This window comes from Lichenostomus cassidix, chromosome 1 (genome assembly GCF_008360975.1).
Source record: "Lichenostomus cassidix isolate B80296 chromosome 1, HeHo_3.0, whole genome shotgun sequence".
In the NCBI taxonomy this organism is placed as follows: domain Eukaryota; kingdom Metazoa; phylum Chordata; class Aves; order Passeriformes; family Meliphagidae; genus Lichenostomus; species Lichenostomus cassidix.
Window position 1 is genome coordinate 89,185,939 of NC_139479.1, and position 18,048 is coordinate 89,203,986.

Sequence of the window (18,048 nt, forward strand, 5' to 3'; positions counted from 1 at the left end):
AAATAATCTTGCCATTTAGTGTAATGATTCAGTCTCCAGATAGCAACTTACTCACTTTCCCTTCTCTTCTTGAAGGAAATGCTTTAAAATGTAATTTTAATAATTTCAATTAGGTTAAGAAGACCATACCCTGTGGGAACTGCATAGTTTTGTTAATGGGCCCCATTTAGCAAGTAAACCTTAATATTAAAATAGATACTAAAACTGATACTAAAACTGATACTAAAACAGATATCTTTAAGTAGTATTTTAATAGCTTTATTTAGTAGATACTACCACACAAAATGCACACATTGTGTGCCTTGGGCCCAAGCCAGCAGCTGTCACATAGGAAGTACTGAACATCTCTCTTCCAAAATGTAGCCCAGTATCACTGGTTGACAATGGCCCACAGTGACCATTCAGGAGTTCCACAAGTCACAGCAGCTTCTTGACTGCAAGCTTCACCCTGTGCTCACAGGCTTGTGCTCCCCCTGGAAAGGAGATTAAAAAAAGCTCCAGATCCCAGTAGGTATTTCTCTAATTTCTCTCCCAGTGGGAGAGATGTTAAGCAGTGGCTCCCACTCAGCAGGAACTGGATGTCCTCTTTATCCTCTGGCTGTTCAGGTAGCGTAAGGCATCTTGTCCCACTTCCTCCACATTCAGGCACAGCAGGCTCAGACGAGGTCCCACTTGTGACACAAACTCGACTTCACCACAACGAAAATTCCTCAGCTGCAAGGGAGCTGCAGGGGAAAGATACAACTGGTAACAACTCAATACAGGGCTCTGGCTCTGCTCTAGCACACAGCTGCACAAGTTGCTGAGGGAGGGAAGGCCTTGCAGCAGCTGCTTGGCATCTGCTAAACCTCAAAGCACAGCATGATGAATGATTCCAGGATGGAGGCAGATGATGCATTCCATCAGCAGCCCTCCAACTTGGAGGAAATAGACATTCTACATTGTGAAATGCTGTGAAAACCATGTGCTGCTCACAGAGCTGATGCACTGAGCTTTGTATCCTCCCTCAGTATCAGCAACCTGCCTTTACAGACAGTGTACACAACAGCCAGAAAGAGTCTCCACTGCAGAGCATCCTCTGGTGAGCTTAGCAAATCAACCCCTGCAGCACCTGGACTCAAACTTAAGCACTAGGCACCTGTGCAAACAGTGTGAAGAACTGGTGTGAAGAATGTCCCCTTAACACAGCAACTGCAGTTGTGGCAGCATGAGCTCGGACCTCAGCACTGATGAATTGAAAACACTTCAGTGCTGATTTCTAGGTGGGGATTTCCAGGCTAGTATTGAGCCTTACACGCTGTTCTGTCTAAAGTCAAAACCCACTTGATTTGAGAGGTCTGCAGGATAACTCTGGCTGATCAGTTTCCTGTCCCAGCCAAGGACTGGGAATGTTTCTCAAAAATGGCTCTAAGTTTCTGTGTGAAGTAGAAAAACTCATGTGTTGTTTTAATGACTGCCATAATATTATTTCTCTATTTTTGTAACCACAGATCTACTAAGACACATTTTAGCTCTACACTAGAGAGTTCATAATTCCAGGAAAATTGTTCAAAGATCTTGCTTTGTGGGCAGTGAAAGCAGCTCTCCTTCCCCATCCTGGTGAGATGCCTCCTCCCTTCCTTCCCTCCCACACCAAATGTTAGAACAGCCAGCAGTACTTGCTCACCAGGCTGCAGGATCTTGGAGGGCTTCCTGTCTAGGCTGAAATCCAACAGAATAGGGCGACAGATGAGAGGACTCCTGCACAGACTCCTTAGGTAGCAAGCAACGAGATCCTCAGGTTCCTCTAGACACTGAGGAAGGAAGGAAGGAGTGTTCAGAGGAGTGCCAGGGCGTGTTCAGAGCAAGGCAGGGAGGCTCTGGAACACCCACACACCCAGAGCAAAGGGAAATCATGTCCAGCCAAGACTTGAGCCCAGCACACTGCAATTGCTGCTGGAATAACCCACTCACCCCTGTGCCAGGAGCTTCCCCGTGCTGAATGCACAAGCTGCCCCTGCTCTGCACACAGCTCTGCACAGCTTCCCACTCGGGAGGACTCAGGCCCAGCACTGCTGCCACATGTTCATTCCTGCACAGCACCACAGCTTCACCTGTTCCATCCTCCACCAGCACCCTGCACAGAGAGCAGGCAGGGTGGGATCAGAAGGAGGGGAGGGCAATGCCTGCCTCCTTCACAAATGTCACACCCGAGACAACAGATCTCAGTAGAGAGCTTGTTCACATCTCAGAAGATGTGATAACTTGATCTTTGCTGTTCTCTTCACATTCCATCCTTGAACTGAATTTCCCTCTCCTGTCTGAGGTGTAAATTGCTCTCTCATCTCCACCTCTTCCCACATCCAGTCCCTACAGCACTTACCGTGCACTGGCTTGCCTCACTCCTGTGTGTGATGGACATGGAGGATTGTGTCGAGTGCACCTCCCCTGAAGGAAGAATAAAGCTACAGCTATGTATGGGTGGTTTAAGAGAGGAGGGGAAGGGCCACTGCTTATTTTAACCCTTTCCTAATTACATATGCAAAGGTTTAAACAATTTCACTGCGTTTCCAATTAGCGTCTTGAGAAAAGTTTATACGGAGAGAAAAATCACCTGCTGCAAGGTGCTGATTCCCAATAGCAATGAACATGGGAAGAGCAGAGCATTAACAGAGCAGGATTGTCCTCTTCAATATCCTCCCTTCACCCTGTCCTACCTGCCAACCTGCCTGTCATCAGATACATCTAATCAGTTATCACTTTGGTCCCTTTCTAATATACAAGTCCTTCCCAGACACTGGAAAAAGAGGGTCTGAAATTGTTCTTCTACATGGTAGCAAAGGAGAAGTCAGAATAAAAAAATCTGCAAGACCTCTCCCAAATTATCTTTGTGGAAGCTTGAATACCTCTTTGAAGATGCAGCTGCAAAGTGAGCAAACCCACTGCAGGCACACAGTCAGTACACAGGACAAGTGGCATAAAATCCGGGCCTGGGGAAGGTTTTGCTGCTGAGGTCTCAAGCTGGATAGAAACACTAGTGAGGGGGAGGAGGCTTCTCCTGCAGGACTACAAGAAATAGGAATTTGAGAAGCTTGGAACACAGAAGCATTTCTTGGGACAGTGTAAAATGAGAACAGACCCAAAACTTACCTAGATGGAAAAGGTAGGTGAGAAGCTGGCAGAGATATGATGCTCACACAGCTGGAGGCAATGTATATGCAATAAACATTATTGAATCTGCAATATGGAAGAGCAGATGTCAGAAAGAGCTCACGGAAACCAAAATCATTTTTCTTGGGATGGCTGGATTACCCTTTGTAATATGGTAGGAAAATAATTTGTGGTAAGGGACTGGGAGACATGAAGGTATGGACAAGAGATAAGGAAAGTCCATATGGGACATCAGATTAAGAGATGCTTTCAAAGACAGTAAGAGGTCAGGGACTAGATCAGGGCTCTAAAGACAGGAGCACCTTGAGATCTTGCGTTCTAAATTCTGGAAGAGGATCTTGGCTCCAGGTAGCAAACCCCAGACATGCTGCAGGTAGGTGGCAGTAATGTAAATGTCCATGACAATAGGGGAGCCTGGAGCAGCTGAGACGCTGAGCTTCACGCTGTGATCCCTGGACAGCAGAGTCCCTGAGGAGGCACAGAACCACACAGACCATGAGCTCACACACACAGGCAGCATGGCCTGTCACTGGGCTGGGCCTGCTAGAGGGGCTTTTCCTCCCTTCACAAGAAGGCTATCACTGTTCCACCTCCCAGGTTTTCCAGGTACCACATTCCCATTCCCATCTCCACACACGCAGTGTGCCTAACCCTTTGACATGCAACAGGATGCAAAATCCTGGCATACTTCCACTATTCCCGGACAGAGCAGCACAGTTAGCCAAGTGCATTGGCTCTCTAAACAGAAAGAAGGAAGAACCAACCTGCTGCTTCTCGACAGGCTGCCACAATCTTACCTTTGTGCTTTGGAAGGCCAAGGATCACAGGTGGCTTCTCATTCTTGGGAGAGGCACACAAGGTCCTCTCCACAATCTCACCACAGAAAGAAACAAGGGAACCTGTGAAACTGAGAGCAGACCAGGATTTTTGTTCTGCCTGAAGATAAAGAGTGTGGAAGAAGACTTGACTTCAAGATTGCCACAAAGGACAGGATGAAGTGGAGCACTGTTGCTTAAGCCCAGTTTCTGGGGAAGATGCCCTTGAGCACCTGAGCCACTGGATTTAGGGCAGCTTGCTGCAGCTTACCCCTCCCAGGGACAAGAGGCCCCTTTAGCTTGCTTTCTGCTTCTTCAGGCTCAGCAGTGAAGAAGAAGGGTGAGGCATTACAGCCTTCCTATCTGATAAACTCCTAATTGTTTTTCTGAATTAGAGGAAGAAGCCAAACAAAGAAAACACAGTTTATCATAAGGCACTGGTGAAAAATCCAGTGTACATGCATATCACCCCAGATTAAACATGCTTTAAACAGAAAAGCTTCCAACCATAGTATTTGTTTGAGCAAGGTACGCTAAAACCATCTAAAACCAACAAAAATATAATATAATATATTAAGTTTCATTTTCCCTGCTGTGTTTGTTTCCACTTCTGACAGGAATTTGACAGACACCTTTGGGACCTAGTCCACACTAGCAGCAACCAAACCATTTTCTGACACCATTTTGCAGTCTTGTCACCTACAATCCCTTTAGCTTTGATAACCAGGATGGGAGAAGTCTGGACTACTAGCACAGAGGTAAATTTCCAAACCATATTCCTAGGGTGGATGTTTTATCACAGTTTAATATAGCACTGTTCCAAATAAAAATTAACACAGAGCCATTCACTAAGACACTGTCACTTGTAATTTGGGGCAGACCAACATACCTGCTGCTAAGCACTTCTGGAATGGAGGAAGATCTCTGGTCCATGCCTGTCAGCATTGACATGGCTGTCAGCTAGAAGGGAGGGAGATACAGCCTCAGATGGCTTGCAGTTTACAGGCATCCCCAGCCAGAGCAGAAATGCTCTGCATGCTCACAGCTAGGTCAAGCCACTCATGCTTCCTCTCCAAATGAATTATGAAGCAGGAAAATGTGAAGCCCAGCAGCAGCCTCTGATGGAGCTTAGAGCAGAACAGTCTCAACAAGATACTCTGTCCTGATTTTTCACTAGCTAGCTCTGGAGAGATACAAGTAGCCTGTGAAAGCCCTGAGCAATGAGGCACTGCATACCTGATGCTCAGGCAGACAGGAGATCCAGGTCTCATGCTGTAAGTGCCAGCTGTCTTGGACAGGCAGGCACAGGGGGCAGGATGGCCTGCTCAGGAATGTTGCTGGCACAGGTGGAAAACAGAGCTTGCCGAACACTTCCAAGTCCTGAAATAAGAGTGACAAGGCAAGATTATTAGAAGGAAGGAGATTAAAGTTAGATAGGAAAAAAGTGAAGAACAATGGTTTACAGAACAAAAAAAAAAATTCCACTGAACTCAGAGCGCTGAGAATTTTAATCGAGCACTGAACTGAAGCAGTTTCTTGGCAAGACAGAAGGAAATTCCAAGCCTTGAAAACAGCTTAGTCACTCTCTGACTCCTTGACTCCCACACGCAGTTCAGCAAAAGTCTCCAAGAGAGAACAGCAAGACAACTTCTCTCTTACCGAGCAGCAGGGCACAAGGAAGCGATACAGTCCATCCACGTGCAGGAATGGAAACCATCGCAGAGACTTCCCCATGAAGAGCAGCAGTGCCTGGTGGGGATGGGAGGAGAGAGAGAGAGGTGATGAGAACTGTTAGGTATGGAATGAAAATGCAGCAAAGAGAGCATGCCCAGCCCAGAGGATGTCTTGATTGAGAAGTAAGGTTAGAATCACCAAGAGTAAGAGAAAGCAGATGGATTTACAGGAAGGTGACAGAGAGGAGATGGAAATTGCTTGAAGCGTAAGAAGGAATTTGCCAGCACAAACACACAATTGTACCCAACACAGAAATCACTTTCCCACTGATACTAAATTACCACACCAGCTCCTGAGGAGCCAGCTCCCAGACCTATCAAACCACAACCCAAAGCGGCCTCACCTCTTGCTGTGTCACACCCTCCTCTCCATCAGGGCCTGTCTCTTCCAGCTCTGGCAGATTCCCAATTTCTCTGGCATGGCTCCAGAGCTGTGGTCTGCCCAGCCACAGCACTGTGGCTTGGAAACTGCACTGCAGCTCCTGCGCTTCTTTATCTTCTTCTCCAGACTGTTGGTAATTGCGCAACATGAGACCTTCCTTCTGGGTAACCAAGAACAGGTGAGATACACAGCTCGTTGTTCTGGTGCTGCTCTGGGCCCCCTGACAGCTCTCATCTCTGCCACTATTTGCCTTGGGATCCTCCAATTTCAGCATTTTTGCCTCTGGGGTTTCCAGCTCAGATGTTATGCTGCTATCTTTCTTCCTCAAAGAGGTGCTGTTTCCACTCCTCAGGCCTTTCTGGATTTGTCCTTCAGCAGCATGGATAACCTGAACATCCTCAAAGTAGAACTGCACATAGACTCTGAAATGACAAATGGGAGCAGTGAAACTCCCTGTTCCTGACAGGTGGCTGCCCAAAACAAGCAGTCACCTGGGAAAAGCATTTTTGGTGAGTGCTCCACAGGCACCCAGCAGGAGCAGAGGGAAAGAGTGAAGTGAAGGGCAGCTCCCAGGCTGCATGTATTCTGAACAAAATGGAGATGGTGGGTTTGTTGCTGAGAAAGAGTTCATTTTATGCAATTAACAATGAACAGTTGCTTTGGCACTGAAATGCTACGTTGATAAGAAGTCTTACCATAGTCCAAAATACTCATGGAACTGGAAAGTGATGATTTTACCTGCACAATTAATAAAGAGACTCACCTAGCTTTTTTCTCTCTCACATGTTCCAGATTTTCCAGGTGCTCCCAGGAGGGAAAATCAGTCTTAAGGAATCTCTCCACTACAAGTTGGTAGTTTTCCACCTTCAAGAGTGATCCTGCAAACACATCAGAGAAAGGAGCTGAGCTAAATAAAAAGAGAACATAAAACCAGTAAGGTCAATATCCTCATTTTCAAGTCACGAGGTCAGGCAGTGGGCAGCTCAGCATCTCCACACCACATCTCTTCTTCCTTGTTTTGGAGCTGGAAGGCAGAAAAGCAAAAGCTCAGCACTCAAATACAGTTTGTTGGGACATACCTATGAGAGCTGTCTGGGCAAAGGGGCTGCCATCCCTATGGGAGATCACACAGGGAAGTGTGCTGCTCTTGTCCTGCAGCTGGAGGGAACTGCTCCTGGAAGAGACCCTCAGCACACCCAGAAGTATCTACAACAGAAACGAAGCTGCAAAGAGCATCAAACAATTCCTTTCTTTGAAAGCCATAAATCAAAGTGTGTGTAGCAGCAGCTCAAATTCAGTCAGTTTTCACCACACCACAATGACAAAAACAGTGTCATTCCCTAGCAGGAGGAACAGGCATGCACTGGACAGGGTGCTGGAAGGCATGGTGAGAACCCAGAGCTCTCAAGGCACAGGCAGGGAAGGAAACAAGGCACTTACCAGTCGGGGCTGGAAACTTCCTGCTAGGAGTGTGCAGTAGGACCAGGCCAGTCTGCGATTCAGCTCCTGGGTGCCCATATGCTGTGCCTCCAAGGGGGAAAGCAACTGTGATGGACTGAAGCCTTCCCAGCTCTTCTGTTCTGCCACATGACAAACTGCAGACAGAGATGGGGCCTGGCAGGGAGGGTTCAGAGGCAAATACTATGAACAAAAGAAAGAACAAATCAGCTGAGTTTTGTCCCACCAGACAAACACAAAACAGCTCATAGAACATTTACTCACTTTCTGCAGGGGACACTGGTGTCTTTCTGCTAAAATTTCATTATAAATATCTCTTGCTTCCTCTCTGTCTGGCACCATAGCTTGCAGAAGGGGGACAAGGAACTTTTCAGCAGCTCCAGGGATTTGGTGTGTAGAGCTAAGGAGTCGACGGCGCCCAAAGAAACAAGAAAACCTGGAAAAAAAGTTATGAGCATTAAAAGCACAAGTAGTCCTTGCATTTTAGTGAGTCTTGCATCTGAGTCAGGGATACATTCTGTTTGTTATGAGTGAATATGTTGTGTACGACAAGAACTAAGGAGATCACAAAAACATGAAGTGATAAAAGAATAGAACATTTAAGGCTGATGCAGATTTATGATGACAGACCAGGAACAGGAAAATACACAGAAATGGACAAACTGGCAAAATCTTGAAACTCAAGTGGCCAAAAGGCCAAACCACATAAAAATAATTCCTCTCTAAGTCATACAAATGGATCTCCACGCATTTTGGCTAGGCTTGATATGATGACTGATGCCAGGTACACTTGGCTTTCTTTCATAGAATGCAAAAAAATCACAAGGCAGAAACAACCACAGTCTAGTCTTGTTCCAATATTTTCCTCATGTAAAATTACTATCAAAAGTTTAGCTTACTGCTTTTGAATGCCTGGAAGTGATCACACTGCCAGCCAAAATATGACTTGAAATAATAACAGAAAGTGAACTCAAATGAAAAGAGATAGCAACTATCTCACTGGAACAATTTTTAAACAGTAGCAGGACTTAGCAATCACATTTAAAGGAAGTGAAAAAGATAGTAACACCTGAAACTTGCAGCTAGCATAATTCCCAGGGCAAAACTGAAGCCACCTTATTAGAAAGCATGGGCAAAATTCCACAGTGCCAGTAAAGCACAGGAACACTAAGCATTCTATAAACTGCTACCTGACTGAGATTGAAATGTATGTATTTTAGCCCAAGGCAGCAGTTACAGTGACTAACCATAATTGCTCCAGAACAAACACAAATATTTTCACTAACAGAAGCCAGAAGTAAACATAGAAACTGGCCCACAGGTGTCCTGCAAACAGAGTGCAGCATCAGGAAGAGCAGGAAGCCATCTGGAAGACTCACAGGTAAGCATGGGTGGGAAAATCTGGCAAGACAGAGGCCATCAAATGATCACACTCCCGGCAACACTCAGAATATCTCAAAGTGATATGCTGAGCAGCTGCTGCTACTTCTGTGAGCAGTCAGGACACAAGAGCCTTGACATCAGTTGTGATCTAGTTGTAGCAGCAGTTCCCACCTTCAGCCTCAATGCCCACCTTGAGCTGCCAAGCAAACCACATAGGCAGGCAGACATCCTTATGGTGCTTCTGTATTTCAGGACAAAACATTCCAGGCAGGATTATGTGAGCACGATGCTCTGAAGTGCTGCAGCTTCCCAACAGCTTTACCTCACCTGCACTTGAAAAATGCACAGGATTTTCTCATAAGAGCAACTGCAAGATAACAAGCAACTGGACATGATGTGAAGTCTGGGTGAATGGCTTACTTAGGCCAAGCAACCAGAAGCAATTGCTGCTAATAGTATCCAAGCACAGTAACTTTGGGATCCCTTGGCCTAGAATACACCCAGGTAACCTACAAAGCACATTTAGGCATAGCTGACTTCAGAAGGATTCTCCTCACCTCTCTTCAAACATCTCCAGGAGGCTCACCAGCCAAAGGTACAGTGGCATTCCAAGATTTAAGCGGAAGAGCAGCTGTAAGCAGAGATTTCCTGAGGAGGCCAGTGGCTGGTAGGGGGTGCTGAGCCTTGAAAAGCTCTTCAGCACAACAGTGCTGCTCAGGCAAGCACCAAGTACAGTGAAAGGGAAGGACACCAGAGGCTTCTGCAGGAGGTGGACGTCGATGAGCTGTGATACACAGACATACAATGTAAGAGAAGAGATAGCCAGTCTGCCACCACCCCTCAAAACCATCACCCCACCCTAAATCCCTTCTCACTCGACTGGATTGTCTATAGTCAGGCCTGAGGCACTTAGCACAGTTTAGAGAGAAATTAGATAATAATCATATCAACTCTCTGACTAAGCCTATGCGGTAAGATCTCCAGGTTTTTCCAGATACTTGCTGAAATAATTCCAATGTTCCCGTAGCCTTCCACTGACCCACACACTCTCAAGCCATCCCCAAGGCCTGAGTCTTTTCCACTGAATACTTCATGACTTGCAAGTCTCAGCTCACCTCCACACAGGCTCCTGGTCGGAGTCCCCGTGCAGAGTTCAGCAGTGGTTGGTAAGCAAGGCACAAGCAGACTTGGTTATCCAGTAAAAAGAGGCCAGCTTGGACATTGAGTATTTTGGTGACAAATCCCTAAACAGAAAGCAAACAGAAAGTTACAGGAGTGTAGAGAAGAAACTCACAAGCCTGAGCAGTAAGGAAATAAACTCATGATGAAAATAAGTCCTTGCAGGCCAGGGGATGAAACCCCAGAGCATGAATGGGTGAAGGCTAAGCCTATGAATCCTTACCACATAGGAGATGATCTTGGACTCTTTGGTTGATCTTGGCTTCTCCTCTTCAGCTCTCAGCTCCAGGGAGCCACTGAGCTGCTCAGCAGTCTCAAGGGAAGAAGACTGAGTGGATTCTCCTTGCCAAGCACTGTTCAGTGGCTGCTCCCTCACCTGCTCTGCACAGTAGGGCAGAAGGCAGGAAGAAATGCTGGTGACGAACATCCTTTGTCCAGATTTCTTCAGGCTGGACATACTCAGGCCTGTTATTGTGTATCTGTGACCCAGCTGGAAGACATGATGCCACACCAGCTGGTTGGGTTTCTAGAGCAGAGAAACCAAGAGCAACATCAGCATCAACCTCAGTGGAAAAAAAATCTTCCCAACACTAATAACCCCACCCAAAACCCCCTTTTCCCTCCAGAGGATTGCCTCATGCTCTTAGCAAAGGGCTGTTATCTGCAAGGCATTCAGGGACACTGCAACTGCATGAGGGAGAAGGATTGTATTTCTGCAGGGCACAGAACTAGACTTCTTACATACAAAGACTATTGTACACTGGGTGCAAATAAAAAGTATCACTAGTAAAAGGAAGAATAAATCAACCCAGGAAATCAAGGGCAAGCTTCAAAGAATTAATCAACTAGCAGTGATTAATCAACAGACAGTGAATTTGTGAGCAAAATTTCAAGTACTTACCTGCACCAGCACAGGGACAGAAACAGCTGAGGCAAAGCACTTCAGAAACAGAAAGAAGAATGTTTTGTGGTGAACACAAAGGAGAGGCCCGAGCCTGGTCAATTCCCCTGCTACAGTAAGCTTTGAGCTCTTGTTATATGGAATCCTAGAGGGCAATTGAAGAGGCAACTGAAATCAAAGATGAAAGAATAGCTCAAAAGCAAAATAAACAAATATACAGCATGCACCTTCTAGGAATAAGGGATCCAAGGATCCAATGAGGTAATATGGTTAACCTCTCAGAGAGGTTTTCAAAACAGTATTTGGCTATAAAATTTGTACTTTAACTTTTCTGTACTAAATCCCTTTGATGTTTTAGTATTCGAAGACAGAAGGATTGTCTTGAACTAATTCACACACTCCATGACAACAGCCAGGTTATAAAAGGCTTTACCATAAACAAGAAGCTAATTATAGGTCTAAAGGATAAGAAAAAAAAGTCACAAGCAATTCTTCTGCAGAAAACAGAACTTGGATTTGTAGGTTCATGGAACACAACACTGTGGAAGCTCTAAGCCTATAAACAAGAGGCCTGAAAGCAACAATGGAGTCTTTCTAACACACTTGGCACAGAGTGAAAGAGAAGCGAAACTGAAAGCAGATGAGAGGCAAGAGAGGTGATATTTCTTGAATCAATTCTGTTTGCTGTTTCAAACCTACATTTCAAAAAAATTTTTTAAAACCAAACGATTTCAAACAAATAAATGTTTGTAATTTTCGTTTCAGCTCCTACTGGACTTGAATATAACCACCCCACTTACTCTAAACAAAAACATTCCTGATTCCAAAACATACAAATATCTAACTTTATGACTTTAAAAAACCCCAACCAGTAGTAGACACACAATAGCACCAGCACCTACTGTAACATTTTTGTAGTAACAAGGAAAATTGGTCAGATATCAGTCAGTAACAAAAGAGCTTTAAGTTAAAAGCCTGAGAACATATACTGACATATGGAAATAGTTTTCTTGTCAACAAAGGTCCTTTGAGCTAAATCAAACACTTAGGCTTAAAATAAAAGTTTCTTACAAGCAGATAAACCAAATAAAAACAAAAGATAGCCAAAAAGAAACTAAAGCAGCATGATTAGTGACATTTCATTGTAATTAAACTACACCAAGAATTCTCTACTCAAGAAAACATGATCTAGCACAACTTGAAATTATCAACTTAGTAAGATTTGCAATTCCATTAACTCATTTTCACATTCTGTAAACTAAAAAATAGTTACTTCTATCAGTTGACACTTCACTGGCACTTTATCTCATTGATCTGATCAGAACTTGACCAGTGAGACACATATTAACATCATAATACACTACAGGATTACTTTCAATTATATTTTTGGTTCACTGAAGGTTAAAAAAACCCCAAAAGTTGTGCTAATCAAAAGAGTGAATTTTAGCCTTAATGACAGTTGAATCAATACTGTTCTAATAGTCTCTCTGTAATATGAAATTACATCTGGAAATACTTAAAATTGGTATTATTTTTTCAAGTTACAGAATAAAAATTTCCAATAAAGTCCTGGAAAACAGATGATTAAAGAAAGGTGGCTTTGCTGGGTAATTTTTACCTCCACCACTCCCTGCTATGCTTCCAGCAGTGGCAGAAACAGAATTTGTGTCTTTCTAAGACAAGTGTTCTTCATGTTACTTGCCAAGCCAGAGCAACAGTGCTATGATAGTGTTGAGCATGATAGATGTTTACCTGGAGGTAAGCAGTGGCTCAGCTGACACTGGGGAGGTAACAGGAATGCCTGGAAATATTTCCTTGGGGTCATTTACTGGCACTGGATCCACCAGGATTTCCAAGTACCCTGCTGCACTGTGGTCTGTCTGTGGTATATATGACCAGCTTGGGAAGACAAACAGTGACTCCAGCCACTCCAGTTCAAAGTGCAGGAGCTAAGCCAAAAGATAATGAGATAAAAGCTTGATATGAGCTTCAGTATGTTTTCCCAGCATTACTTACAATGATCATTACTAATTCACCCTTGACAGTGTATCACAAAATCTTGTCCTACTGCTGGGCTTCATTACTAAATGAAAGCAGTATTTTCTGCCCACTCTCTTACCTTCCATGGAGAACTTCTGTCCTTCCAGATGCAAATCTGGAACAGACCTGCTGAGCTCTACAGCTAGCACTTCCTGGGTTGTAGTCACAATCTCATAAAAAAGTGATAATTAATTCACTGCAAGGCTTAGTTATTTTTAGACTGTTTTTCTAAAATTCTTGCCTGCTTTCTTTTGCCCCTGTGTTTTCAGTTAGAAGTTCTTGCCAATACAACTTTTTTCACGACTTTGTCTCCTTGGAAAGCACAACTTCAGTGCTCTGTCATCACCACTCCAGGGGTTATTTGTTATCTCGACTCCCCTTGCAATGACCTTCAGGAGGCTTTAAAGTCAATTGCCATGTGAGCTATTATTTCCTCAAAGTATGTCATCAATTCATCAGTAAACACCCACTACAGCTCTCCAGAAAGTTAAATCTACTCCACCAGATGGAATTCAGCAAAGCAGGAGAGGTCTACCAGGCCACCTTGTACTGTGGTGAATTTAACAGAACTGTACTGGCTGTCTCTTTTTTCCAGGCCAGTACATTCAATATTTCTTCTCCTAGCAATGGCACACTTCACATGTTCTATCCTCTGCCCAGAATGTGAGCTTGCTGTTTTCCTGCCTGTTACAGAGATGTGTTATTTCCTTCACTAGACCCTGGCAGAACACCTGAAGCCCCTGGTGGTTTGTGACCCTGTCCCAGAAGTGAGAAAACACAGAACCCCTCAGACCAAACACATACCTCACATGGAATTATCCCAGTATTGTCCTTCACATATAGGCAACCATCTACCAACTTTTCTTGGTTTTCTTGCCTTCCATCTGTTAACCAGCCAACCAAGATCAAGTAAGTCCTTGGCAAAGTGCTCTGCCTGGGTAAAGCACCTTGTCCTTGATGAGACCATTCCTTAAATTCATTAGTGCTCCAGCTCAGGTGGCTGCAGCATGGTATGTGCTGCTGATGCTGCAGGTCAGAGATGCAGATGAAACTGGAAAAAAGAAAAAAAGAATAGCAAGAATATAGCAGGATGTACAAAGAACTCAGTTTGCAAAATTTGGGGATTACAGTGGTCACTACAGTGGACAATGCTTGGCTAAGTCAAAGAGCTTCAGCTATTGGTGTGGTCTGATGATGTGGCAGGACAAGAACCAACTCTCAATACGTCTGTTCTGCTTGAGCATCCTCTCTGAAAACAGACTCTGCCTCTACGGTTATCTGAGCAGGCATCGAGAAAACTTGAAGAGAATAATAATTGAGACTCAATAAAATGAACATGTTTTCAAGTATATGTGGAGGGAGACAGGGAGGAGAACAGTTACTAGCTCAGAGAGTTTTAGTTTGAATGGGACAGTCTGTGAGAAAACCCAGTACAGTTTATGTATTTGTAACAAAGACAGGTAAATAAACACTAATTCCATCATTTGGTCCTAGAATTGCTGAACTATAGCAAAACCAAGCTTGAACAACTTCTAGATGAAGACTCTGACAGTTTGGGAATGAATTCTCTCCTGTGGATAGCTTGGACACTACAAAGCTGAGAGACAACAAGCCAGTAATCTTAGACTGGGCCTTCACTTACAGAAACAGAGCCAAGCCAGCCCTGAATCCTTCCACCCCCACTCTAACCTCAGCAGCAGGGGGAGAACGAGATGTTACATCAAATCAACCACATCTGAAGCCACCAACAGTTTAGCATCTATCATGCTTAGACTGACCATGGGAGAACAAGGCAGCCTGCACAGTAGGTTCTAAGCCTTTTCAGTGTTTATATGACCATGGGAGCACTCATCATTGCTGTTTACATCCTCACTTTCTGTGCTAGAGAATTAATGCAAGTCCTCTGTCCATGCTAATATCAACATTGAAAGAGCCAACAGAAACTGTTCTCCAGTGAGTGATTTTGGTACTGGTTTCCAGTGAAGTTCACTGACAATTTTAGGTTGTGAAACTGGAGCTCTATTCACAACACCCACGTGTTCAGTAGCAGGGCATTATCAAATTCAAAAGGTATCAATTTGAAGAGTTTCACTTGATTAGTCAGAGATCAAAAGTTCAAAGCCAGAAACCAGTCTAGATGAGTGATGGATCTGAACCATCAATAAATAGTATTTAGATATTAAAAAAAAAATCAGAAGACATGAATTTATGTAGATTCTTATGCCGTGTACTTCACAGGAATCTGAACAGGTTAGTTGAAAATTCCATTAGCTGCAAGTGCTCCATCTTCAGAGACAGAGCACCACCAGGAATAACAGTGGGACCAATGATCCACAAGGAAAACACAGTGCTGCTCACGTTTTTGTCAAATGTGATGAGGGCTTTTTGGGAGAAACCAGAACTGCAGCAGGGCACTGTATTTGTGGCTCATAATTACCACATACAAAGATGCAAACACTCTCTCCTCATGTTCCAGAGCTTGGTGGTTAGTTGTGGATGTAGCATGCTGCTTACAAACAGACAACTGGCCTCACAAAAGATAAATACCAAGTGCATTCAACTCTTCTCTATTAATTGTCCTGAATATAAACCAAACTCTGGTTTAAATGTCATAAAATACACAGAAAAAAATATGGCTTGAATGAGATCGGTTTAGCTGGCGTGACAGCTAGACCACCTACATTTACTAACTATTAGCTAAAGGTCACAAGTAGCTTATCAGTTCCAGTTGACCTTTTCTCCCAAAACTGGCTGTACCAGAGGTTTTAATAGACATTCTTGCACCATAAGTTGGAGGAAGAGAGAAACAGATCTACACAAGCCAAACCTTCCAATATCTCTCAACAAGTCGCATGTTCTTCATGATGCTGAGCATCCAAAAGCCTTTTATCAACTAAAATACAGACCATGTTATCCTAGAGTCCCCCTCTGTGAGAATGCACACTCGAGCGCTGAGCTTAGCTAGCCAACAGCTCCGGAGAGCATGCCCAGGAACATCCTCCTGAGCGGGCCAGCAGCATGCAGCCGGGAAGCTGCCGTGCAGACGCCGCACAGTGCGGCAGCTGCCTCTGGGCGAGATGGCTCACTTTGGTTCCGTGCCCTGCCTACCGCAGACAGGCGGGCACGGTGCTCCATCACACCGCATCGAGGCCAAGGGAAGGCGTGCGGTTACCCCTGCTCGGTAACATCCCTCCCACAGCCGCCATCCGGGGCGGGCATCGCGCACGAAGGAGCCGCGCCGAGCTCCCGGAGGGCCGAGCTCCCGGAGGGCCGAGCTCCCGGAGGGCCGAGCTCCCGGAGGGCCGAGCTCCCGGAGGGCCGAGCTCCCGGAGGGCCGAGCTCCCGGAGGGCCGAGCTCCCGGAGGGCCGCACGGACGCGCCCCGCCCCGCTGTCACCTGTAGCCGAGCGGCAGCGTCCCTCCGCCCGCGCTCCGCAGGCACCGCAGCACCGCCTCCAGCGCCGCTGGCTCCTGGCCCTCCGGCCCCGGGAGCGCCCGCCGAGCGAAGTCCCGAGCCGCCGCCAGCCAGCGCTGCTCCTGCGGGGGGAAGCAGAGAAGCAGAGCCTCAGCGCCGGGCGGCGGGGCGAGCAGAGCCTCCCGCAGCCCTCACTCACCCCCGCACTGGGCGCCGCCATGACGGCCCGCGCGGCTCGCGCCGTTGCCGTGGCGACGCGGCGGCGGGAAGCGCGCAGGGGTCGCAGGGAGCGCGGCGCGCGGCGGGCTCCGCCCCCTCCCTGTCCTCCGTCCAATCGCCTCCGCCGCCGCCTCAGCCCGGCCCTTCCCGCCCTTCCCGCGCGGGGCGGCGATGGACGGGAGCGGCAGTGTGTGGGAGGGACTGGGCGGGGGTGGAGCGTCCGCCAACGCCGCTCTGTCGCTGCCTTCCGCCAGTGGGCACGGGAGAGAGAGTAAAACGAAAGGTTCACGGGTCTCAACCGTGGGACCAGCGGGCTCAAGAGGGACCGGGAGAGATCACAAACCGATTACCCTCACGGACAAAACAGGCTGAACTTAATTGACTTTACTACGAAAATCAGAGCAGGATAATGAGAAGTAAAATAAATCTTAAAAACACCTTCCCCCCCATCCGTCCCTCCCGCCCCTCAGCGGCGCAGGGAGACAGGGAATGGAGGTTACAGCCAGTTCATCTCACGTTGTTTCTGCCACTGCTCAGGGACAGAGAGGAGTCCGTCTCCTGCTCCAGCGTGGGGTCCCTGGCACTGATTTCTCCAATGCGACAGTTCCTGAGAGCTGCTCCAACACGGGTCACTTTTCCACGGGGTGCAGTCCTTTAGGAGCAGCCTGCTCCAGCGTGAGTTCCTCAGAGGGTCACAGGTCTCACCAGCAAACCTGCTCCAGTGTGGGCTTCTCCCTCCGCGGGTCTGCAGGTCCCTGCCAGGAGCCTGCTCCAGCAAGGGCTTCCCACGGAGTCAAAGCCTTTTGGGCTTCCACCTGCTCCAGCATGGGACTCCTCCATGGGTTACAGGTGGATTTCTGCATCCCCATGGACCTCCATGGGCTGCAGAGGGAAACCCAGCTTCTCTGTGGTCTTCGTGAGGACTGCAGGGGAATCTCATCTCTGTACGTGGAGCACCTCCTCCCTCTTCTCCTCCACTGACCTTGTTGTCAGCGGAGCTGTTTCTTTCACATATTCTCACTCTGCTCTTTCCTGGCCGCAATAACATCTGTGCAATAACCTTTTTTCCCCTCTTCTTAAATACGTTATCCCAGAGGCTCTGCCATCATCACTGATGGGCTTGGCCTTGACCAGCGTGTGTCCATCTTGGAGCCAGCTGGCATTGGCTCTGCCAGGTGAGAAGCTTCTGGCAGCTTCTCAGAGAAGCCAACTCTGTAGTCTCCCTGCTACCAAAACGTGATTATGCAAACCCAATACAGCTCTGCAGTCTGGGAGTAAAGCGGCTGGACTGGCAGATGAGCTGCAAGCCAGTGGTTGTGTGACAGGAGGATGGGCTCAGTCCCTCTGGGCCTTGGCACATAGCCACAGGACCTT

At 46.5% G+C, this 18,048-nt stretch overlaps 1 protein-coding gene across 2 annotated transcripts; it reads right to left on the reverse strand.

The window, feature by feature from the left end:
* Positions 1–234: 234 nt before the first annotated feature.
* CTC1 (CST telomere replication complex component 1) lies at positions 235–16,713 on the reverse strand. Of its 2 annotated transcripts, XM_085069998.1 has the most exons (24): positions 16,655–16,713; positions 16,438–16,577; positions 13,846–14,092; positions 12,754–12,950; positions 11,002–11,146; positions 10,324–10,626; positions 10,037–10,165; positions 9,479–9,705; positions 7,803–7,974; positions 7,521–7,721; positions 7,160–7,286; positions 6,844–6,958; positions 6,043–6,502; positions 5,625–5,714; positions 5,202–5,345; positions 4,855–4,925; positions 3,948–4,057; positions 3,453–3,618; positions 3,130–3,216; positions 2,886–3,045; positions 2,363–2,427; positions 1,954–2,116; positions 1,667–1,793; positions 235–725 (listed from the first exon to the last, which is right to left on the reverse strand). In XM_085069998.1, the coding sequence occupies exons 1-24, from the start codon at positions 16,673–16,675 to the stop codon at positions 565–567; spliced, it is 3,828 nt and encodes a 1,275-aa protein (XP_084926124.1). In that variant the 5' UTR covers positions 16,676–16,713; the 3' UTR covers positions 235–564. The 2 variants fall into 2 exon arrangements, with proteins under 2 accessions (XP_084926124.1, XP_084926134.1); XM_085070008.1 differs by lacking the exons at positions 235–725; positions 1,667–1,793; positions 2,886–3,045 and having other exon boundaries at positions 1,981–2,116.
* Between the last annotated feature and the right edge of the window lie 1,335 nt (positions 16,714–18,048).